Source organism: Prionailurus bengalensis, chromosome B1 (genome assembly GCF_016509475.1).
Source record: "Prionailurus bengalensis isolate Pbe53 chromosome B1, Fcat_Pben_1.1_paternal_pri, whole genome shotgun sequence".
In the NCBI taxonomy this organism is placed as follows: domain Eukaryota; kingdom Metazoa; phylum Chordata; class Mammalia; order Carnivora; family Felidae; genus Prionailurus; species Prionailurus bengalensis.
Window position 1 is genome coordinate 161,370,680 of NC_057344.1, and position 22,814 is coordinate 161,393,493.

Below are 22,814 nucleotides of genomic sequence, written 5' to 3' on the forward strand. Positions count from 1 at the left end.
TAAAAAATGTCAATAAATAAAATAAAATATTTCAATTCATGTATTTTTTTATTACAGAGATGTTTGATAAGGTGATCACGAAAAGATATTCAAGCATAAATATGTTAAAAGAGGATAAAACTGGAGATTTCAAGAAGAAAGGGTCATTTAGATTCTACTAGCTATATTTAAAAGAACAATGTAACAGTTTTAAGAGATCGGTAGGTTGGAAATTACATCCTTTGTATCTATTTAATCTGTTTATTAATTACTATTTTTAAAGATTTTATTTTTAAGTAATCTCTACACCCAATGTGGGGCTTGAACTCACAACCCTGAGATCAAGAGTTGCATGCTCTTCCACTGCACCAACCAGCTGCCCCCTTTCGTATTTATTTAAACTTAAAGATGAAAAATGTTAGCTACCAACTTAAAATGTGCAAGGATATACACTGTTCAAAAAATACTTTTAAAGGGTTCATGAGCACAAAATGACATAGAGGACAAACTTCCAAAGCTCACTCACAACACAGAGATAAAAGAACAGAGATGAAAATCTTGAAGGAAAAAAGGACAAAGTCTGGAGAGCTAGCCTGAGAAAAAGCATGTTTCAGAAACACACCCAAATTTAGACAGCAGAAAAACCTGAATTACAAAACAACCAAACCAAAAGACCCAATCAGGTATCAAAGGGCTTAAGCTCACTATGTTCTGGAAGAATTAAGAAACACTCCCACAACCCAGACATACCTTTGCTTCCCCAAGTTCTTTATCAGCAGTCTCAAGCACTTCTTCTTTATGTCTTTCCAACTGCTGTGCTAACTGGTCTATTTCGGTTAATTCTTGGCAGAGTTTTTCATTTTTGTTACTTAAATTAACAACTTCAGTAGTTACGGTTTCCTTGGTTTCCATAAGCTCCTGTATATGCTTCTCCAGGTCTTTATTAGCTTGCTGAAGAAAGTCAACCTAAATTGAATTTGTAATTAACAGGTATATGAATTGGAAAATTATCCTAAATACTCAACTTTCAAAACACTTCAAAATACTCTATTTTTTAAAATACTGAAAATTAAACCAGAGGTATTTTACATTTGCAATCTTACACTGTTGATTCACAAAACTGACAATGTGTGGTTTAACAAAAATATATAGCCATTGGCATTCAACTTTTAAGCATGGAAGGAAAAGTAAAAAATTTGTGTGAACTTTTTCCCAACAGAGAGTTCTACCATTATGACAAGAATATCACTACAATGATAATATCACTCTGGACTGTGCTGTCCAATATAGTAGCCACCAGCACCCACATGTGCATACTGTAGAGCTAGTCCAAACCGAGGTGTGCTATAAATGTAAAACATATGCAAGATTTCAAAGACTTGGTACAAAAAAGAAAAAAAGGAAAATATGTCAACATCAACATTTTACAACAATTACACACTGCAATTATATTTTGGATATACTGAGGTAAATACATTATTAAAATTAATTTCATCTGTTTCTTTTTTATTTTATTTTAATCTGGTTACTAGAAAATTAAAAAACATTTTTTTAATGTTTATTTTTGAGAGACACACAGACAGAATGCAAGCAGAGGAGGGGCAGAGAGAGAGGGAGACCCAGAATCCGAAGCAGGCTCCAGGCTCTGAGCTGTCAGCACAGAGCCTGACATAGGATTCGAACCCACGGACCATGAGATCATGACCTGAGCTGAAGCTGGATGCTTAAACCAACTGAGCCACCCAGGCGCTCCCAGAAAATTTTAAATTACATATGTGGCTCATACCATATTTGTATTGGACAGCACTGCTCTAGGGCTACTATTGATATTCATGACTTACTATTCTGGTTCTGGTCCAGTCAGCAATGACATGTCTAAATTTCTAAAGGTGATGTAACATGCTTTATGGAACTCTCCTGTTCTTTTACTCCTAGGTCAGACACATGGCAAGGGAATCAATTACATGTTTAATTTTTTGGATTTCTTTCTACAAATCTTTTTGATATTATAAAAGAAATACAAAAACTTCGAAAACAAAGAAAATAAAAAAGAGTATCTCATCACACAAAGATAAGCTGTTCGTATATTTTAGTGTATTCTCTTCCAGTGTTTTCTCTAAGTTCATACGCACATTTTTAAAAAGCAAACTGAAGATCCCATTGTGTCTACGGTTTATTCTCCTCCTCTAATTTTTTTTTAATGTTTATTTATTTTGAGAGAACGAGAGAGTGTGCTAGCTGGGGAAGGGCAGAGAGAAAGGGAGAGAGAAAGAATCCCAAGCAGGTTCAAACTTACGAACCATGAGATCATGACCTGAGCTAAAATCAAGAGTCAGATGCTTAACCAACTGAGCCACTCAGGTACCCCTATTCTCCTTTTAAATATTTAACATTATGGTGTATATATCTTTCTGCCTCATTAACTATCTTTTTAAAACATGATTTTTCAATAGTTGCATCCTATTTCTGGATAGTTTGGCTCTATCAAATTTTTCCCACTGTATAACTGGTAAACAACTCTGTTACTTTTACAAATCAATGCACTGTTACAAACACTTAACGATTGTATATACTCGGTGAAATGATTATAAATGTCATTACCTGAACATTTAAATGAGCAATAAGCTTTTCATTGGTTTTGTTTCTAGTCTCCAGAGAGAGGACATCAGGGGAACGGCCACTGTCCAATGCAACTGACAGTCGTTCTATCTCTCGTTCTCTTAGCTCAATCTGAAGACATAAAGTCATGCTATAATTTTACAAAATTTGCTTTAAACTGAAATAATTAACACTGGACACTTACTTGGATATACTTCCATTTCTCTTATGCTTCACAATGTATATAAGAGATTAACACTCATACATGTATCCACACCAATATGGGATTATAAAATGCATATACACAGAGCAAAAATAAACAGAGAAAAATGTCAAAATAAGAATGTCAACAAAGTTTTCATAAGTATTTCTATTGAATAGATTTTTCCTAATGAATTTTAATTTTTTGGTTTTTTCCCCCCCTCCTCCAAGATTAGGCAATATTGATATAAAAAGAAATGACTGAGTACTAGAATGGAGTCTGAGTGACTTCAGTGCCTAGTGGAATAAATGTAGAATAAATGAATAAATGTAGAACAGAAAGAATTACTACTGAAACTCAATATTAAAAAGGATAGGAAGTTGGGGTGAATTTAATTATTATTTAGAAAACAACACACACAAAATCACAGAGATCACTATCAACCATGAAATCACACTTACATGCACGAATTTGGAAAAATGGATGTACACATTTGCAGTGTTTTTTCAAAAACACTGAAAGCTAAAACCAAGCACTCAATTCAACAATATTGAGCACAATTCTAGGTATATGAAGATGAATAAAACATGATTTCTAACTTTCAGGAACACAGCTTTACCAAGAAAACTAGCAAGTAAATCAATAATTGCTGTAGTATGTTGTTCAGTGGTAGAATAAATAGATATATGACACCAAAGTGATTAAGGGAATAAACCGATTTACTCTCCATGATATACCCATATGCCTATGGAAATTAGTGAAGGCTTTATCAAATACATATGCCCAAAAAGGTTATAAATTATGCTATGAAGAGAAAGAAGAAAGGAGGAATGTTCCAGGCAGTGACACAGAAACATAAAGCCACATGGTATGATTGAAGGAGCAGAAATGGCTCGGTAAGACTGAATATACAAGGGAACTTATGGTTGGGTCTGAAGAATCAGTCAGGAACTAATTATGATTAAGTACTGAATACTTTGCTAAGGAGAAAGATTGCTCTGCACTAAAAGATGAGTAAGAATAAAATCAGAGGTAGGGAGACCTATTGGAGGAATGAATGAGAGATGAATAAGGTGTAAAATAGAACAGTGAGATGAGCAGAAGAAGTAAGTTTACAAAGTACATAGAAGTGACAGAATTTGGTGAGTGGTATATGAAGGGAAGAGAAGGAGATCTAGAAAGACTACAGAATGTTGGCTTGGGCAGATGGTGATGCCACCAATGAACATAGAGAATATAGGGGGAAAAAAACAAGAGTTGAGGCAGAAGATAACAAGTTCAGTACCAGGCATATGGTACAAACAGCTTTCATCCAAGTGGAAATGCCCAGTATAAAATTGAACATACGGGTCTGGACCTCTGCAGAGATTTGAGCCAGAAAGACTGGGAAGTCATCAACATACAGAGAATATTTTAAGAGAGTAAATGAGACCTTCTGAGAAAATATACAGGGAAAGGAGTCAAAGACAGAATCCTGAAAAACAGTAATATTTCAGGGAAAGGGCAAAGGAGTCAAAGACAGAATCCTGAAAAACAGTAATATTTCAGGGAAAGGGCAGAGGGAAAAAGCAAAGAAGAAATTATAAGAGATTTTTTAAAAAGGGGAAACTGAAAGAAAATGAGTCATGGGATGGTTTCAAAGAGAAATTATCAATAATGCCAAATACTATAAAGGGGTCAAGGAAATGGAGACTAAAAGTATCCTTTTGGATCTAGCAATTAACGTCACTGATGTCATTACTAAACCCATTTATGTAATGGGAAGCAGAAGCCAGAAGGCAACAGGAGAGCCAGAGGTGAAGAAGTGGAGACAGAAGAGTAAGACACTCTTTAGAGAAGTTTACATGAGGGAGGAGAGAGCATTAGCAAGAGGGGTATTAACAAGAGGGGCTTTAGCAAGAGTTAAATAAAGGAGATCTTTTGTCAAAAAATTTTATTATTATTAATATTTAAGTTATTTATTTTGAGGGACAGAAAGAGCATGAGTGGGCAGGGGCAGAGAGAGAGAGGGAGAAACAGAATTCCAAGCAGGCTCTGCACTGCTAGTGCAGAGCACAATGTGGAGCTCAAACTCACAAACCAGGAGATCATGACCTTAGTCAAAATCAAGAGTTGGACACTTAACCAACTGAGCCACTCAGGCACCTCTAAAAGAGATCTTTTTAAGGGATGTTAGCAATGACCATGATAGCACCTCCCTCTAGGACTGTTAGGAAGATTTAAAGCATTACTAGTTATAAAGTGGCCATATATGAGTTTGTTAAAAAAAAAAAAAAAAAAAAGAAAAGAAAAGAAAAAGAAAAATCGATTAAAGCAAGTAAGAAGGGAGGGAATAGAGCCACACACACAGGTAGAACAGGAAGAACACCACACTACTCATTAAGTCTGGAGAGCCTCAGTGTGAACGCTGATGATTTTATTTTTTTTTATTTTTTAAATTTTTTTTTCAACGTTTTTTATTTATTTTTGGGACAGAGAGAGACAGAGCATGAACGGGGGAGGGGCAGAGAGAGAGGGAGACACAGAATCGGAAACAGGCTCCAGGCTCTGAGCCATCAGCCCAGAGCCCGACGCGGGGCTCGAACTCACGGACCGTGAGATCGTGACCTGGCTGAAGTCGGACGCTTAACCGACTGCGCCACCCAGGCGCCCCTGATTTTATTTTTTAAAAGTGTTTATTTATTTTTTGGTTGAGGGGAGAGAAAATGTGAGCAGGGAGGGGCAGAAATAGAGAATTCTAAGCAGGTTCCACGCTATCAGCACAGAGCCCAATGCGGGGTTCAAACCCAGAAACTGTGACGTCATGACCTGAGCTGAAATCAAGAGTTGGACACTAAATCAACTGAGCCACCCAGGTGCCCTAACATTGTTAAATTTAAATGTAGAGATTGGAAGTAGAGACAAGGTGGTATCTTGACAACAAGGGTATTTATTATAGGTTGGTGAAAGAGCTTGAGGAGAACAGCAACATTTGGAACATAGACTGAGAAAAATAGAACAAACTCAAGCAAAAAGAAAAAGAAAAAAAAAAAAAAGAAGACAGGCAACTGAGTGGATTCAACTAAGATTGATATCCACAATAAATTGATGGTTTCAATCAGAATGGTCGGGCTATTTTCTCCAAACACCTCAGCCACCTCACAAAGATGGTAAAGACTGGTCAGCTTATGTTCATAAAGTACTTGGAAAAAAAATGTGATGAAGTGTGATTATAAATTAAAAAATAACAACATTCAACTTGTGCATATTTGATATTTTCAATCTCCATATAGTAAGTTTTTTGGTTGACATTATCATAATCCTTTTACTCCATTTTTATCTGAATAATCTTCAAAGTACTTTATAAACTTCACAGTTACACCAACACGTAAGTTACATTTATATTTGTATGTGCAGATCACTTCACTCCAAAAAAATAGTCATGTGCAGAAAATGAAAAACATGTTACCCAATTTAAGCTTCAGTAAGCATATTAAGAAAGAAAGCTGTAGTTATACAAATCAGAATTTGCCGAAATACCAACAGAAGGTATAAAAGAACAAAGCTTATTATGGTTATGATCTAACCCTGCATATTATATCAATTCCCCTACTTCTTCAGAGAACTATTTTACTAGTTCTTATAGAGAATACACAACAAAAAATATGGTACCACTCTCAAAAAGACTTCTGTTCAAGATGACAAAATCTACAGTAAGAGCAAAAAAGTTATTTAAGATACCACTTTAAAGCATAATACACTTCAATAAAATACCTCCCAAGATGGAAACAAGTAATATAATTAAGATATTTGGGGAGATAGATGACTCACCAGAAGAAAAAAAAAAACAAAAAACTGCTATTTACCTCAATGCATAATGAAGGGACTGGACTGTTTGCTCTAAAGCCATCTAAGCTACTCCAGCTACTATCCTTATTAAGAAACTGGTAGAAAAGATAAAAGCTGTATACAAACTCAGTATCAATAATCCGAAATATAACCCAATTTTATTTACAATCACAGCATACCTATCCCAACAAGGCGACCATCATCCCTACTATGCAAGTATATAAAAATCCTACCTGCTGGTTATAATCTCGCAGTTCACTTTCCATCATTGCTAACTTTTCTTGTAACTGGTGGACTTCCTCTTGAAGTTCTTGAATTCTGAAACACATTTATAACTAGTGCCAATATAGTTTTGTTGAGAAATACAAAATAACAAGAAATGAAACTAGATGTGTTGTCCTATAAATTCTCTACTTTCTATTTCTCAGTAAAGTATGAAGTGCTGTGCCAAAGGGTTCCCAAGCACAATATAATCAGAGTAACATTATCTTGCAGATTTAATTTTATATTCTAAGAATGGATAAAAAAATCCTGAGCGGTAAATAATTTGTAACCAGATACATTATGCCTACTATTGCATTTTGATCCTTAAAACTCTTTGAGGGGCGCGCCTTGGTGGCTCAGTAAGTTGGGCGTCTGACTTCAGCTCAGGTCATGATCTCGTGGTCTGGGTCTATGGGTTGGAGCCCTGCGTCGGGGCTCTGTGCTAACAGCTCAGAGCCTGTAGCCTGCTCTGGATTCTGTGTCTCCTCCTCTCTCTGCCCTCCCTGGGTCACACTGTCTCTCTCTCTCTCTCAAAAATAAACAAACATTAAAAAAAAAAACCAAAGAACAACAACAAAACTCTTCGAGGTACTGCTGTCAATTCTTAGGTTCAAGAAACTAGAGGGTGTAGTCCAGAATTCACAATTTTATTAAGTGAAATAAGGGATCAAAGTGTGTTTTCTGAATGACCCTGTATTTTCTAATGAACTACCCTGCAATCCTGGAGAAGAAAAATATTGAGAAATACTACAATTTACCAAGTATCTACAGCAAAAACCTACTGCTTTCTGGAACTTGTTAATTCTAACAAAATCAAGATTTGTCTAAATTATCTGAATTGTACAACTGCTCAAATGTATTTGTACTATATCAAACTTTGCCAAACATTAACATAAATATGACACAGAGTAGAGTCAGTGAGGCTGGACATACCCTGTCCCTGCTGTTACTGGAACCAACATTTCCTGCTTATCTAGGTTTAGAAGAGTATGTATGCAACTGCACTCATATATATGCACATGAATGACTCTGCATACAAGCTATGTATACGTGCAAATGAAAACAAACAAGATGTTTAAGAGACTAATGCCACCCATGATGGTTTGATAGAAAAAAACGTTTTAAGGAGAAAAGATAATGACAGAAAATGACATATATGCAGACCAAAAGCCTCCTTAAATATACTAACAGGCTGTCTGGGAAGTCCTAGGTTACAAATGTAACAGAAAAACAAAACACAAAATACTACACAATTAAGGTCAGATAATTATAGTTATGTAGCACTGCATAAGAATAACTAAGAGATCCTAATTAGTACCTCAAGTAATGTTCCTTTGGATTTTATATTGAGATTAATAAAGTGAAAAAACTCCTGCATACTTTTTACATAATCTAAAAAATAAAGTTATCTGCACTAACCGTTTCTACTAGTATAGTACGTATTTTAGAATGTGTCTCCAGCTATGACCATAGAGGCTGTCACTAGTGTTCTCTTGCTCCTATGAACCCCTTATAATTTTCTTAATGGCATTCTATGTATTTCTCTTGTCTCATTTTTACTGTTAGAATATAAGCTTCTCAAAAGCAATACTATCTTACTCATCTTTACATCCCCAAAACACTTACATTGTGCTTTTCTCGGAGTTTAATGAAGTTTCAATTAAAATGGAATTTATATCTGATTCCAATATAAGGAAAAACAAGTACATAGAGTTAGAGAATCATGAAGCAAAAATGTCAAAGCCAGTTACAAATCTATTCAGGTTCGTTGGCATTTGACATAATCTGAATAGAGTCCTGTAAAAGATGAATTGGGCAATGAAACTAAATATTAAAGCAATGCTACTAAAATAGGTTCTAGATGGCAATAAATTATTTTAAAGCAGATATGAACAGAAATATCAGATTTATGATCTATTTGAGATCAAAGTTTCAAAACAAGTAAAAACATTCTACATTGAAGATACATTCAGAAAGTACTTCTTGAGTGCTTATACAAAATTCTGTGGTAGGCCCTGGAGATACAACAGTCGAGAAGACTGAAGCCCTACATCGAGAAACTTATAATCAAGTTGATTAACTGAAACTAGCAAAAAATTATTTAATGCACCTGTTATCAGCCACTTGCAGGAGGTCTGCAATGTAAGGGTCATCTGGCTGAGGAACTGGATATGAACTGACTTCGGAGGGAGGGACTGGTTCGTCTATCTGCATACGCTGGCGCCTGAAAGCAATACTTCTTTTCTTGCCACCTAAAAACAAATGTGTACTTCAAAAACATTTAAAAGAAACAAAACACTGTCTTAAAATTAAATATTCCAGAAGGTTAGGCTTTTTGTTATAAAGTATGCCTCTAGCTCATAAAACCTAGCGATAAACTATCTCCCCCCCTCACACCCTGATCTTTAACTATACAATGCATTCCTGAAAACCTCAACAAGACATGGTTATAAGACAAGTTTTATTTTCTGCATGCTTGGTACATATACCCAGATTTAATCTATTCCTCCACTAGATGGGGACAAGACTTTGGCAAGATTAAAGGTTGAGTGTGCCCTGTGGTATTTCCTATTATGAGCTCAAGAAATCATCACCAGCAGAAAACTATCAAACGAGAAGCTTAGGGAAGTAATAACTAAAACAGAAATGTTTATTAAGCAATGCCAAAAGAACAGATAAGAGAAACTTTATGTAGCAAAATTAGTATATAATAAAAGTCATCTATAATATAAAATGATACTACAACCTGAATTAGTGGGAAATGTCTACTTAATTATCCTTGAAACTAGCAGGAGTAATTTCTTTTTATGGGTAGATACATACTGTCTTGGTCCAAATTAAATGGATAGTTTACCTTTGTCAGCATCTGGCCAAGATTAGAAATGCGCTTGAAAGACAAATCTATCGTCAGGAAGAACAAACACAATCCACAACCTTGTCTTCATTAGAATCCTAACAAATTTTGTATGCACTTACCTCATTTTGAGGATGAAGAAACTGGGTCAAAAGTATTTAAATGACTTGTTTCTAGTTACACACCTATACAAGGCAAACCATTATCTCCTTCCCTTACCTCCTGGTTTTTCTCCTTGGTTGCTCCTTGGAAGCTCTCAGCTTCTTACAAAGACCCTCTCCTTCCACAGTCCAAGGAAGTTAAATGCCAACTTCCCTAGGGTCTGTCTTTGGTTCTCCTCTCTTCCCAGTCTACACAATCTCACTAGCTAATTCCAATTACATCCATAGCTTCAATTCCCATGATACTCCAATGACTCCCAAATTCAAATCTTCATCTAGGACCACACTTCTTCTTTTTTTTTTTTTAAGTTTATTTATTTATTTTGAGAGAAAGAGCAAGAGAGCAAGCATGTGAATGGAGGAGGGGCAGAGAGAGAGGAAGAGAGAGAATCCCAAGTAGGCTCTACATTCAGGGCAGAGCCCCATGTGGGGCTTGATCTCATGACCCCTCACGAACTGTGAGTTCATGACCTGAGCTGAAATCAAGAGTTGGATGCTTACCCGACTGAGCTACCCAGGCGCCCCTGGGACCACACTTCTAAGAACAGATCTACACCACAAATCCCACTGCACACTAGAAATCTCAATGCAGATGTTCCACTAGTATAACATACAACACATGCAAAAGTGAACTCCTGCTCTGCTTTCCACCTTCTCAATCTTAAAAATGTTACCATCATCTACCCACTCATTCACTAGAAACAGAAATCTGGGAATTCTTCTACTTCCCAAGTCCCTCATATTCAGTCACTAAATTCTATAGATTCCACCTCCTGAATCTCTCTGGAATCTGCCCCACTCTTTTCTCAGGAAATCTGACCATCCTTTCTCCACTTTAATCTAGTTACTTCTGAGACCTTTTCCATGTTTCTCGATCTTTTCTGCCTTTAGTCCAAAGTCCCCCTCTCCATCTCATTTCTTGCCATTTCAATCCTCATGGATTCCACTTGGCTACAGGCACACCATAAGATGACTATGTGTGGTCTTTGTCAACACTTGGAACTGTGCCAGCATAGAGATCTCCCTTCATCACAGTCTTCATTCTGACCAAATCACTCCTGGTTCTCACTGTGCTCCTAATCCCTCACTCTCCACCTCATCTCATGATCCAGCATTTTCCTACACCTCACTCACTCTCAATAACCTTCATCCTGTCATTCAGACATCTTGATGATCTTGTCACTGGTACTAGAGATTCTTCCACCAACTTTATGCCTGACCACCCTCAACTATGGATATGCCCCATCATTTCTTTTGTCCTGCTCGAGAACTACTGAGTATAAAGCTAAAAAACAGTAAAAATAAACTAAGAAATAGGTAAATAGATCATTTCCAAATTTTTGATGAGTACAGATTATCTTTACAACTAAAATAATAATGATAATATTGACATGGCAGCCATCAAAGAGTTCCTTTTATAGCTTGTGGATCTTCAGATTGATAATTCTGCCACTTTCATTTCATTTCCTGAAAGTCAGGGCCGGCTTGTGAAAAGTTGTTAAACAACATGCTAAATGTGAAATGTCAATCTTTACCCTGAACATTTCCTGTTCAGAGCATCAAATGAAGACTTCACTAGGTTTTATAGTGGCTTTCTGATCTTGGTAGTCCATTGAATTTGGAAGTCTATTTCAAAGGAGTTTGAAAGTTGTTGTACACTGTTAACGACTGACTGCCCCTGTCCTCTCTGAAATACCACGATTGTTTATGAAAAGTATCTTTAATAATGCTGCAGACAATTTGGCTTGGAAAAAAAAGAAGAATGATACCAATAATTTAAAAAAGGAACTTAAAATAATGATGAAGGAAATAAAACTCTGGGCACTGAAGTTATACTACTTATGCCTAAGAAGCTACTATTATATAAGTTCTTAAACACATGCATAAAATACTAGCTGGATCTTCAGAAATAAATTTAAAAGTTTATGTGATGATCCAAGATCATCTTTTCAAGTACTAAAGTCTAAGCATGAAAATCCAAAGTCCTATTTTGGTCAACAGCTTTAATATCTTTAAAAGATTAGGTGTGTACAATTTGTTTTGAGAAGGAACAGACCTACCTGGAGTTTGTACTACAGCATGCAAATTCTTTTCTTGAAGTTGTTGAATTCTTTCATTCTTAGCTTTACTCTCTTTTTCCAAAAGTTTGAGTTTATGAACATATTGGTTATTTAGAAACTTCAGATCAGCTGTTTCACGTGCACACTTCTTCAATGTAGTTTTCAACTCTTAAAATGAAAAAGATTCAAAAACTATTTTACAGATCAAGAAATCAGTTAGGTCCTTCCATTTCACAAAATACAAAAAGTCGCATTAATTTGAAAGGCTCCATCCAATTCTTAGCCAAGCTTTGTTTGAAAGGCTATTACCTTTTCTACCACTGTTAACAAATAAGTCACTAAACAAAACAGGGAATTATATTTTTTTTCTGCTATGTGGCTTAAGTTATGGCTTTTGCTCCAACTTAGTAAACTGGGTATGAAGCTGAGGGATTATGAATTCATGCCAGGTATTAGGGCTTTCTACTGAATATAACAAGAATTTATAATAAGATAGCCATACAATTACCCTCTGTCCAGGACTTTGAAATCATCCTTTTTAAAAAAAACTTATTAATGTTTATTCCTTTTTTGAGAGAGACACACAAACACAGAGCATGAGCAGGGGAGGGGCAGAGAGAGAGGGAGACACAGAATCTGAAGCATGCTCCAGGCTCTGAACTGTCAGCACAGAGCCTGATGCAGGGTTCGAACCCACAAACGTGAGATCATGACCTGAGCCAAAGTCGGACGTGCAACCCACTGAGCCACCCAGGCGCCCCAAAATCATTCTATTCAATCTTTGAGTTCAAAGACAAGGCATTAAAGATTCCAAATGATAGAAGATTCTCACCTCACTTTAGTTCTCTTACTTTCAGTAAGAGGTTGTTTCAAGGACATTTCTTTAGTTTCAGCATTTAATATTTTCTACAGTAATTTTATTTTTTTATTAATTAAAAAAACTGGGGGGAGGTACTTGAGTGGCTCAGTCAGTTAAGTGTCTGACTTCGACTCAGGTCATGATCTCCTAGCTCATGGATTCAAGCCCCGTGTTGGGCTCTGTGCTGAGAGCTCAGAGCCTGGATCCTGCTTCAGATTCTGTGTCTCCCTCTCTCTCTGCCCTTGCCCTGCCCCCTCAAAAATAAACATTTAAAAAAATAACAAAAATTTTTTTTTTGAGTATAGGTGACAAACGTTGCGTTATTTTCAGGTATGCAACACAGGAATTCAGCTTCTCTATAAGTTATGCTATGCTCACCACAAGTGTAGCTACCATCTGTCACCATACAATGCTACTGCAGTATCAGTGACTATATTCCCTATCCTGTGCTTTTTTCTATAGAAATTTTAATTCTAAAGATTTAATCCACATATAGTGAAGAAGAATATAGCTATGAAATGCAAATTTATTTTCCTTGTTGGGAACTCTTTGACACACTCTACATTATTTCAAGACTGTCAGGGAGGAAGACTATCACATTTCTGCATAGACGCCTTCCCTACATACAAAACAAAAAAGGAAAAAAATATTACATTTTAAAAATCACAAAATTTTACCTTTAATATGTTGGCTTGATTGTTCTCTCAGTTTCATTAATTCCAGGTATAATTCATTATTTTCCTTTATCAATCTTGCATTTTCAAGTTTATAAGGTTCCAAAACAAAATCAAAATTGGCACTTTCTTTTTCAGCTTTCACAGCAGATAATTTTGATTTCCGAAGACTTTCTGTTGTATGAACTAGGTCACTGAAATTATATAAAATATAAATACAAGGAAACATTCTCTTAACTTTTAGTAACTAAAAATGTATTTCTAAAAATGTTAAATGTTAATGCTAAGTAAGATGAAATCTAAAAACAGGGTGGTGGTTCAGTCAGTTAAGCATCCAACTCTTGATTTCAACTCAGGTCCTGATCTCACAGTTTGTGATACCTGCTCCAAGAATGCTTGGGATTCTCTCTTCCCTCTCTCTGCCCCTCACCCGATCGTGTGTGAGTACGCACGTGCTCCTTACCTCTAAGCACACAGACCAGAATATTCATACATCAGTATTTACTGAGCAGGGAACACAATATAGAACACATTATCATGGAGCTTCTATCCAATGACAGTTTGTCAGGTTTTAATACTATATGATAAACTCAACAACTATTTCAGTGCCAACTATATGTTCAGCCTGTCCTAGGTAGAGCAGAGATAAAGTCAGTCTCTAGTCTTAAAGAGTTTGCATTCTAAAGGAAACACAAGAACAAGTTTCCAACAATGATTTAAGTAGTGAAGGTAACATTCAGCAGATGTGACAGACTCCTGCAGGCCATTACAGCTAAATGAGCATGGGCAGGAGGGAGAGGAGAGAGGGAATTCCCAGGCAGACAGAATGACACATGGAGATCAAGGGTGAGAGTACACTTATGTCTGGGGAGCTTCAGATGGTTACACACATGGGAGATGAAGCTGTAGAACAAAATCACTATATAAAAAGTCTCCCAGTTTTTGAAAGTTAAACACACTTTACCCTACAACCCTGAATCGCAAATCTAGAACTACATCATGAAGAGTTCTGGAAGCCATAATAAAGACCACCAAGTATCCCCCTCCAGTCTCTCCTTACCATCATCACAGCTTGAGCCCTACTGCAAAAGCTTCCCAAGCAATTTCCCTGTTCCTGTCTCAAATCACAGTAACAACTCATGTAGAAAAGAACAAAAATCACACAGAATCTTTCACTTAAAGTAACATGTAACCACTAAAATAATGACCAACCACATAATGGAGAACTATTATCAAATCACAGTAATTAAAAGACCAGAGAGGCAGACATAGAACTCCCAACTGTATCAGAAAAATCACATAAAAAAACTGTAATTCTATTCACAGAGAAAACTCTCAGAAATGTCTACTCTGAACAGTATAGTGTGAATGGTGACCCTGAGAGTTTTGCAATGTGGAGGACCTGAACTGATGATATGGAAGCAGGATCTAAGAATAATGAGCTTCAGATGATTGAAGGACTTTATAAAAACAAAAACCAAAAAAATCCACCCATTTCTTCACCGTAACACGAAGTTCAATAGAAACTAGATAAATGAGGGGCGCCTGGGTGGCGCAGTCGGTTAAGCGTCCGACTTCAGCCAGGTCACGATCTCGCGGTCCGTGAGTTCGAGCCCCGCGTCAGGCTCTGGGCTGATGGCTCAGAGCCTGGAGTCTGTTTCCGATTCTGTGTCTCCCTCTCTCTCTGCCCGTCCCCCGTTCATGCTCTGTCTCTCTCTGTCCCAAAAATAAATAAACGTTGAAAAAAAAAAATTAAAAAAAAAAAAGAAACTAGATAAATGGGATTAAGGATCACACAGGTTTAGAACTGTATTTTCATCTTTACCTGAAAAGTTTTTCTACCAAAGGTAAACACTCCACTGTCAGAGTCTGGCGGTATCCCAACTGATCCAATCTTTTTCTAATATTAATATACTTTCTTTCTGCAGCTGTAGTCATCTTGTCTTCCAAAAGTAGTTTTATTCACTCCCCAAAATTAAAGCCCTAAAAGAAAGGAGTAAAACATTACTGTTATTATAGTTATTAGTACTGTGTCATGGTAAGAAGGAAAGATTATTTTAATATGAATCAACTACTTTTTGTTTCTCTTCAGGTAGGCAGCCTTCTGGAATATTTAGATTGATTTAAATGCAATGCTTATGATAGTCACATTGCTGCACTAAAATAAATCTCTCTTTATAAGCGTATATGTAAAAGTTAAAAAAATAAAGAAGAAAACAAAGAAGAATATTTTCCCAAACCTGAGGTAGGCAGAGAATCTTTTGAGAAGCCTTTTTTGAAAGCACTAAATATAAAAGAAAAACCTGATAAATTTTTAGACTTCATCAAGTTAAAAATGTCTGCTCATCAAAATATTCCATTAAGAAAACAAAACAACAAATGAATGGGAGAAAATATTCACAGTATCTGATAAAGGATTTATATATGAGGTACATAAAGAACACTTACAGTTCAATAAGAAAGCCCATCCAAAAGAAAATGGGCTAAAGAATAGGCACCTTGCAAAAGGTAACTGAATGGGAACAATCATAGGAAAAGGTGCCCACCACCTTTAGTTATCAGGGAAATACAAATTAAAACCACAATGAGGTATACAATTTCACCCATACTAGAATGGCTAAAATAAAAAGCACAAGACCAAATGTTGTCAAGGATCTGGAGCAAATGGAATCTTCACACTGATGACAGGAATGTAAAATCACTGTGAAAAAAAGTCTGGCAGTTTCTTATAAACAAACTTCTACCCTGTAACTCTGTAATTCTATTGCCAGGTATTTACTCAAGGAAATGAAAATAAACATCCACAAAGAGACTCTACAAGAATATTCATAACTTTACTCATAATAGTCCCAGACTGGAAACAACCTATATATGTCCATCAACAGCAGAAGTATAAATAAACTATGAGGCATTGACACAATCCTACTCAGGAATGGAAGAGAAGGAATCTACTGATACATGTCAACCACATGAATTAATTTGGACATTTGAGCAATGGAAGCCAGACACATATACTGTATGGTTCTATTTACATGAAATTCAAGAACAGGCAAAATGAAACTATGTAGATACAAATCAGAACAGCTGTGGGCTGGGTCAGCCTGGGTCAACAGAGTGGGTGGAGACTGGCTGGAAGGTTTAAAAAGGAACTTTCTGGGGTGATGAAAATATTATGTTAACTGGGGTACCAGTTACACAGGTGTACTGCATTTATCAAAGGTTTTCAAATAGTACACTTGAGATCTGTGCATTTCACCATGTAAATTTTACTTCCATGAAAAAAGACACAAACACATAAAGTAGTTCTACACATATTTTTATCCTTGCCTTTTTCAATGCTTATGAATATATTCTCTATCAATCTGCCCTAAAATGGAGTTATCCAAAGATTGCTTGTGTAGAACCTTTGCTCTTTTCTAACCTTCACCAGGTAAACATAGTGCTAGTACTCATATTTCTAAGACATATTAAACTTTTGTTTTACAGCTCTATTGTTTTTCACAATTTATAAAATGTTAATGTATATGAACACATGCAAAATTTCATCCTCACAACTTACCCTATAAGGGAGACAGGGCCTACTAGACATCCTCCCAATTCAAAGGCAAGGAAAGGATGCCTCTAGAGAGTTTTCCCAAACTACAAAGCCACAAATCGGTGGGCATTCAGGTCTCTTGAGTCCTGGTCCAGCACTCTTGTTTCTCTACCAAGGTGCAATCCTTCTTGGCCTTTTGGCTAAGATCAAGTGTAGTATCTATACCAAGCTGCAGCAACTTACCAAATCACTTCTAAGGTAGTACCTCTCCTTGAGTACTCCTTTCTTTTTTTTAAATTTTTTTTTCAACGTTTATTTATTTTTGGGACAGAGAGAGACAGAGCATGAACGGGGGAGGGGCAGAGAGAGAGGGAGACACAGAATCGGAAACAGGCTCCAGGCTCCGAGCCATCAGCCCAGAGCCTGACGCGGGGCTCGAACTCACGGACTGCGAGATCGTGACCTGGCTGAAGTCGGACGCTTAATCGACTGCGCCACCCAGGCGCCCCTTGATTACTCCTTTCTACAAATCTTTTCTCTCCACGCTCTTGCTAACCTTTTCTTTGTGTCTCCATGGACTTTCTAGGTTCCTTCCACAAGAGGGACCTGATTGATGCAGGTCAGGAGAAACTCCTGGAGACATCAGAAAAACACCTGTCAAGGGGCGCCTGGGTGGCTCAGTCTGTTAAGGGTCGGACTTTGGCTCAGGTCATGATCTCACGGTTGGTGGGTTCAGGCCCCATGTTGGGCTCTGTGCTGACAGCTCAGAGCCTGGAGCCTGCTTCAGATTCTGTGTCTGCTTCTCTCTCTGCCCCTTCCCCACTCAGGTCTGTCTCTGTCTCTCAAAAATAAATAAACATTAAAAAAAATTAAGAAAAACACCTGTCAAACCAAGAACTAGCAGGGCCTCACCACTCAAATATTTCTCCTCTTTGTCTATTACCAACTTTGGTTACCCAGAAATAATACTTCCTCACATCCGGGCTGAGGCAGAATGTAAATGAATCAAAAAATCACCGAAACACAGGGCAGACAGAAAAGATTAATATCCCCCAAGAAGAACAAAAAACATGCATTACGCTTTCCTCGCCTATGGGCTGCTGTCTTCCCCCACCTACATCACCCAAGCACTGTGGCTCTCCTCAAATTTTCTAGCACAACCATATAAAAAGGTTAAGTTTGGAGGTCCTCCACGCATATGTGTTTAGAACCACTCGCTAGCTTGACTCTGGGGAAAAGCAGGTGTCTGAAAGCCAGTACATCTTGTTTTTACAAAAGTGACTTGTGTGCACATCTGCACAGGGGCTCAAAACAAAACAAAAGGCCAAGCTAAGTTAGGTTGTCTCCAAGTCCTTCAGTGCCAAACTTAAAATAGTAGAGACTGGAAAGGGCAGGGGATGTTTTCGAAAATGCAAAACAAAAGTAAACAAACGGCTCTAGTCCTACACCTTGGGATGCTTTGTTTTTTTTACAAAGAGCACGTACTGTTCTTACTCAACAGGGCACTTTAACTTTTAAATCAACCCATCAGTTGGCAGCAGGCAGGTGTGCACGCACCGCACAAACGCCCGCGACCAGGGGCGCGGGAGGAAACCCGGCGGCTTGAGTTGCTCCAGGACCACCTCCGGGCCGCGGCTTCACTGCCGGGTGTCGAAGTGAAGGGGTGTCGGACGCGGGCCCGCAGGGAGTCTACGCGCCCCGCCCTGCCGGGCCTCACTTCCTGCCGCGGCCGCGCGGCCTCCCTCCCGGCAGCGCCCGGGCCCGGTCCGCGGGGACCGCCGGGGAGGCCACGGCGGGGAGGCCACGGCGAGGACGCCGCCGGCGCGCCCGGGCCTCCCTTCCCCGCGGCGGCACTCACCCGCACCTCCGGCCGCCGCTCCCTCCGCCTGCGGCCGCATCACCTCCCAGGCCTCGCCTCTCTCGCTGGCTCCTTCAGCCCTAGACTCCGGCTCCGGCTCTGGGACAGTTTGAAAATGGCGCGGAGAGAAGGTCCCAGCCTGCGCGGAGTCGGCGCCGCGGTTACCCCGGTAACGGGACCCGCAGGCGATTCGCAGCGCGCGGCGGCCGATGGCGGCGCTGGGCACGGGAGCCCGGAAACGCAACGGCCGGACGGCGCGCGGCCACGGCGCCCCCTGACGGCGGGCAAACCCGGAACCTCAGCGGATGCCAGCGGTGATCTTCACGTTGGCCGGGTTCGCTGACAGTCTACTGGCCTGAGGGTTAAAACAGTGCCCTTGGTCCCTGCAGCGAATAAGCCTCCACACGCTAGCTGAACTTCGCCTGCTGACCACGAAAAGTCCAACCTAAAAATCACCTTTTCTTTGCTACTTTCCCTGATAACCACCCAATAAAATTGACTATTGCCGCCACATCCATGTCCCTGTAAAGCTCTGAGTAGACACATTTATTATACTTGTACCATCATGATGAGTACAACATCATTAAGTTTTAATTCCATGAGTTATAGCTCACTCCATGAAAACGTAATTATTTGCATGTCTCTCCCTGCTGCCCCCAACTGTGAATTTTTTGAGTCAGATTAATTTACTCAGCTGACATACTCTCTAGCACCTACCACAATAAATGTTTGTGAATGGAATTAAATTGAAATAAACCGATTGTAGAGAGCTCGCTTACTTGAGGAAACGTATAGGTCGTCAAATCCTAGAATTCCATTTTTCCCCTAAAACTTTCTGGATGATCAGAGAGGAGTTCAATTTCTTTCTGTTCATTACTCTCCCAAGTAGGCCTTCCACTCAGAAAAGGTACTTAATCTCAGTATGTCATGTAACTGCTCTGTGGGTTGTGAATAACTTTGCAGCCATCCATATATTATCGTTTCGATTGTGTGTGTCTTGTTTGTTTTCCCACGTGCCTTAATGAGTTGTTTCATGGTATTTCTAGGAGACAGTGACTTAGGTACTCTAGATGGCTATTGTAGTCTTGAATATGTACAGTAAACACATTTTTTTGCTGAACTCCCTTTTGAAAACAGGGAGGCATAAATAAATATCATAGCAGAATGGCTGTGCAACAGCCATCAGTCCAGATGACTCCTGGTCTTCCCTTTGCCCTAAACCATAGTAATTAGAGAGCACCTTTTGGGATGAGCACTGGGTGTTGTATGGAAACCAATTTGACAATAAATTTCATATATTGAAAAAATATATATATAAAAATCGAAATAAAATATATTCAAAAAGGTGGGTGAAACACTGCAGTTATGGGCCAGTTTCACTCCATGGGACATGGAAGACCAGAGTCAGGCTCACTGCTGGACCCCAGGGCCTAAGGTCAGGGTCCCTTGCACACACATACATATCTCTTGGAGGGCTAACATTCAACCTATTACACTCTCTTAGTGCCTTCCTGACTTCTGTGAGCCATTCTAATAAATTATCTAATCTGAGAGAGGTCATGTATAGTTGGTCCATCAAAAGTATGGGAGGCCCAGGACTTGTGACTGCGATCTGAAGTAGGAGTAGTCATGTAGGACTGAGCCCTTCACCCGTGGAGTCTGCAGTAACTCTGGGTAGTTAGAGTCAGAACTTAATTGAATTATGGACCCCTCAGAGAAGTGGTTTTGGAAAAGACACTGTATTTGGTGTCAGGAGGGAAAAAAACCTCTCATCTGGTGTCAAAAGTGTTGTGAATAAAAATAACTCACCAGGAAACAAGTAGGTATGTGCAGATAATGTTTAGGAGAAACTTAACAGAGATAAGTTGAGGTTTTTTTTCCAGGTTTCTTCTCTGTATTTTCTTTTTCTTTTTAAAATATTTTTATTTATTTTTTTAATTTTTTTTTCAACGTTTTTTATTTATTTTTGGGACAGAGAGAGACAGAGCATGAATGGGGGAGGGGCAGAGAGAGAGGGAGACACAGAATCGGAAACAGGCTCCAGGCTCCGAGCCATCAGCCCAGAGCCTGACGCGGGGCTCGAACTCACGGACCGCGAGATCATGACCTGGCTGAAGTCGGACGCTTAACCGACTGCGCCACCCAGGCGCCCCATAAAATATTTTTATTTTTGAGAGAGGGAGAGAGTGCACAAATGGGGCAGGGTCAGAGAGAGAGAGAGAGAGAGAGAGAGAGAGAGAGAGAGAGAACCTAAAGCAGGCTCCTCACTGTCAGCACAGAGCCTGATGCAGGGCTTGAACCCAGGAGCCATGAGATCATGACCTGAGCCAAAGTCAGATGCATTATCAGACTGATCCTCCCAGATACCTGCCCCTCTTCTGTGTATTTTCAAAATATATTCTGTGTATCTGAATATCATTAACTGATGTAGTCAATGATGATCCTGTTTCCCCTGTTAGATTATGAGCTCTTTATACTACACAGAAGACTAATGTGATCTTCTTTCTGCCTATAACCAAGCAGAGTGACTGGCACTTAATAAAAGGTCAGGAAGGGTGAACTGAATTGAACAGAGCTGAATGAACCAGATCTTCTGACACCAAGTCCAATGCAGCATAGTTTCCTTTCTTTGGTGACTGCCAAGAAATGGAGCTAAAATGTCAATATGACTCCTAGCTAATTCAGGTCCCTTTATTTAAGCAGCAGGGACTCAGTTTCCCTATTGCTACAGGTGTGTGGTTTGGCTGGCAACCTGATGTTTACTGGCAGATAAGGATAATGGTTACAATAAGTTCCCGTCTGTCTGGAGCCTTGCAGTGGAGCCTCCAGTGACTTGGCTACAAAAGACACTCACGCTGTGTAAGTGATCAGATGTTATGAGAAGCTGTTCTTTAGCAGCAGAGACACTGGAAAATTATTTCCAAGAAAGGGTCACTTTTAAAAGCAGAATGCTAAAGCATCTTAATAACATAGCAGTTTCTTTTGTGTGTCTACAAAGATATCAGAACTTTTCATTTCATAATACTAGCGCAAGGGATTACACCTTTTAATCACCATTTGGAGTCAATAAGAATAGAGGAGTAGGGGCTATGTATGAATGACATGAATGAAAAGATTGATAAACACTAACGTGTATTTTTAAAAACTTTCTTTTTGCAGGTCAAATATCTATGGTCAAAACACAAAGTATAAGCTGGAAAAATATTTACAATGATTATCATAGACCTAGTATATACAAAGCTCCTATAACTTGACAGCAAAATAACTAATAAATAATAGAATATAGTAGGAAAATGATTTTAAAATGAGCAAAGATATGAACATTTAATTCATCACATGGCTCTTTACTGTGTGAACAAGGACTCAAACTCATTGAAAATAAGAAGCATACAAATTAGAACTAATGGAGGTGTGAAGGATGAGTAGGTAGCCAAGTAAAAGGCAGGAAAAGACAATAAGCAAAGATACAAATAAACTAATATTAATCATTATGTATCAAGTGCTTGTTAGGTTCTGTTCTAAATGCTGGGCATGCTTTCCAGGTACTAGTTCATTTAATCACTCTAATAACCCTATGAAATAGGAAGTATAGGTATCTCTATTATACTGAGGAGATTAACTTACCAGAAGTGACGAAGTAAGTGATAGAGTGTTGGCTTCAAGTCTGGAAATGAAAACAACTCTGTCAAGGAAGGGAACTCTATAGGACAATGGCCAAAAAGGAGAATATTCAGATGATGACCAATTAAACTTTGTGGAGACACAGAGTTGCCAGGGTCCCCAAAGTTCAATTAGACCAACTTGTACAGAAACACAGATTTCTGTGCAACCTCTCCAACACATGGCCACCCCACTTACTCCTACTTCTAATGATAAGAGAACTCACTACCTTTCAAAGCAGCTCAGTGCATCACTGAAAGCTTTTTTTAGAAAAAGTCTTCT

The 22,814-nt window shown here is 38.5% G+C and overlaps 1 protein-coding gene and 1 pseudogene across 1 annotated transcript in view; one reads left to right on the forward strand and one right to left on the reverse strand.

Annotated features, from left to right (window-relative positions):
• The window catches only part of CEP135 (centrosomal protein 135), a 70,402-nt gene extending 51,382 nt beyond the window's left edge, over positions 1-19,020 (reverse strand). Inside the window, exons 1-8 of the mRNA XM_043604498.1 lie at positions 18,873-19,020; positions 15,305-15,462; positions 13,483-13,673; positions 11,947-12,114; positions 8,982-9,123; positions 6,841-6,925; positions 2,581-2,709; positions 730-945 (exon numbers count right to left, since the gene is read on the reverse strand). Of these exons, the coding sequence (XP_043460433.1) occupies positions 730-945; positions 2,581-2,709; positions 6,841-6,925; positions 8,982-9,123; positions 11,947-12,114; positions 13,483-13,673; positions 15,305-15,417 (1,044 nt within the window). The 5' untranslated portion in view covers positions 15,418-15,462; positions 18,873-19,020. The remainder of the gene's footprint in view (positions 1-729; positions 946-2,580; positions 2,710-6,840; positions 6,926-8,981; positions 9,124-11,946; positions 12,115-13,482; positions 13,674-15,304; positions 15,463-18,872) is intronic.
• Positions 17,195-17,328, forward strand: LOC122479312 (annotated as a pseudogene).
• Positions 19,021-22,814: the final 3,794 nt, after the last annotated feature.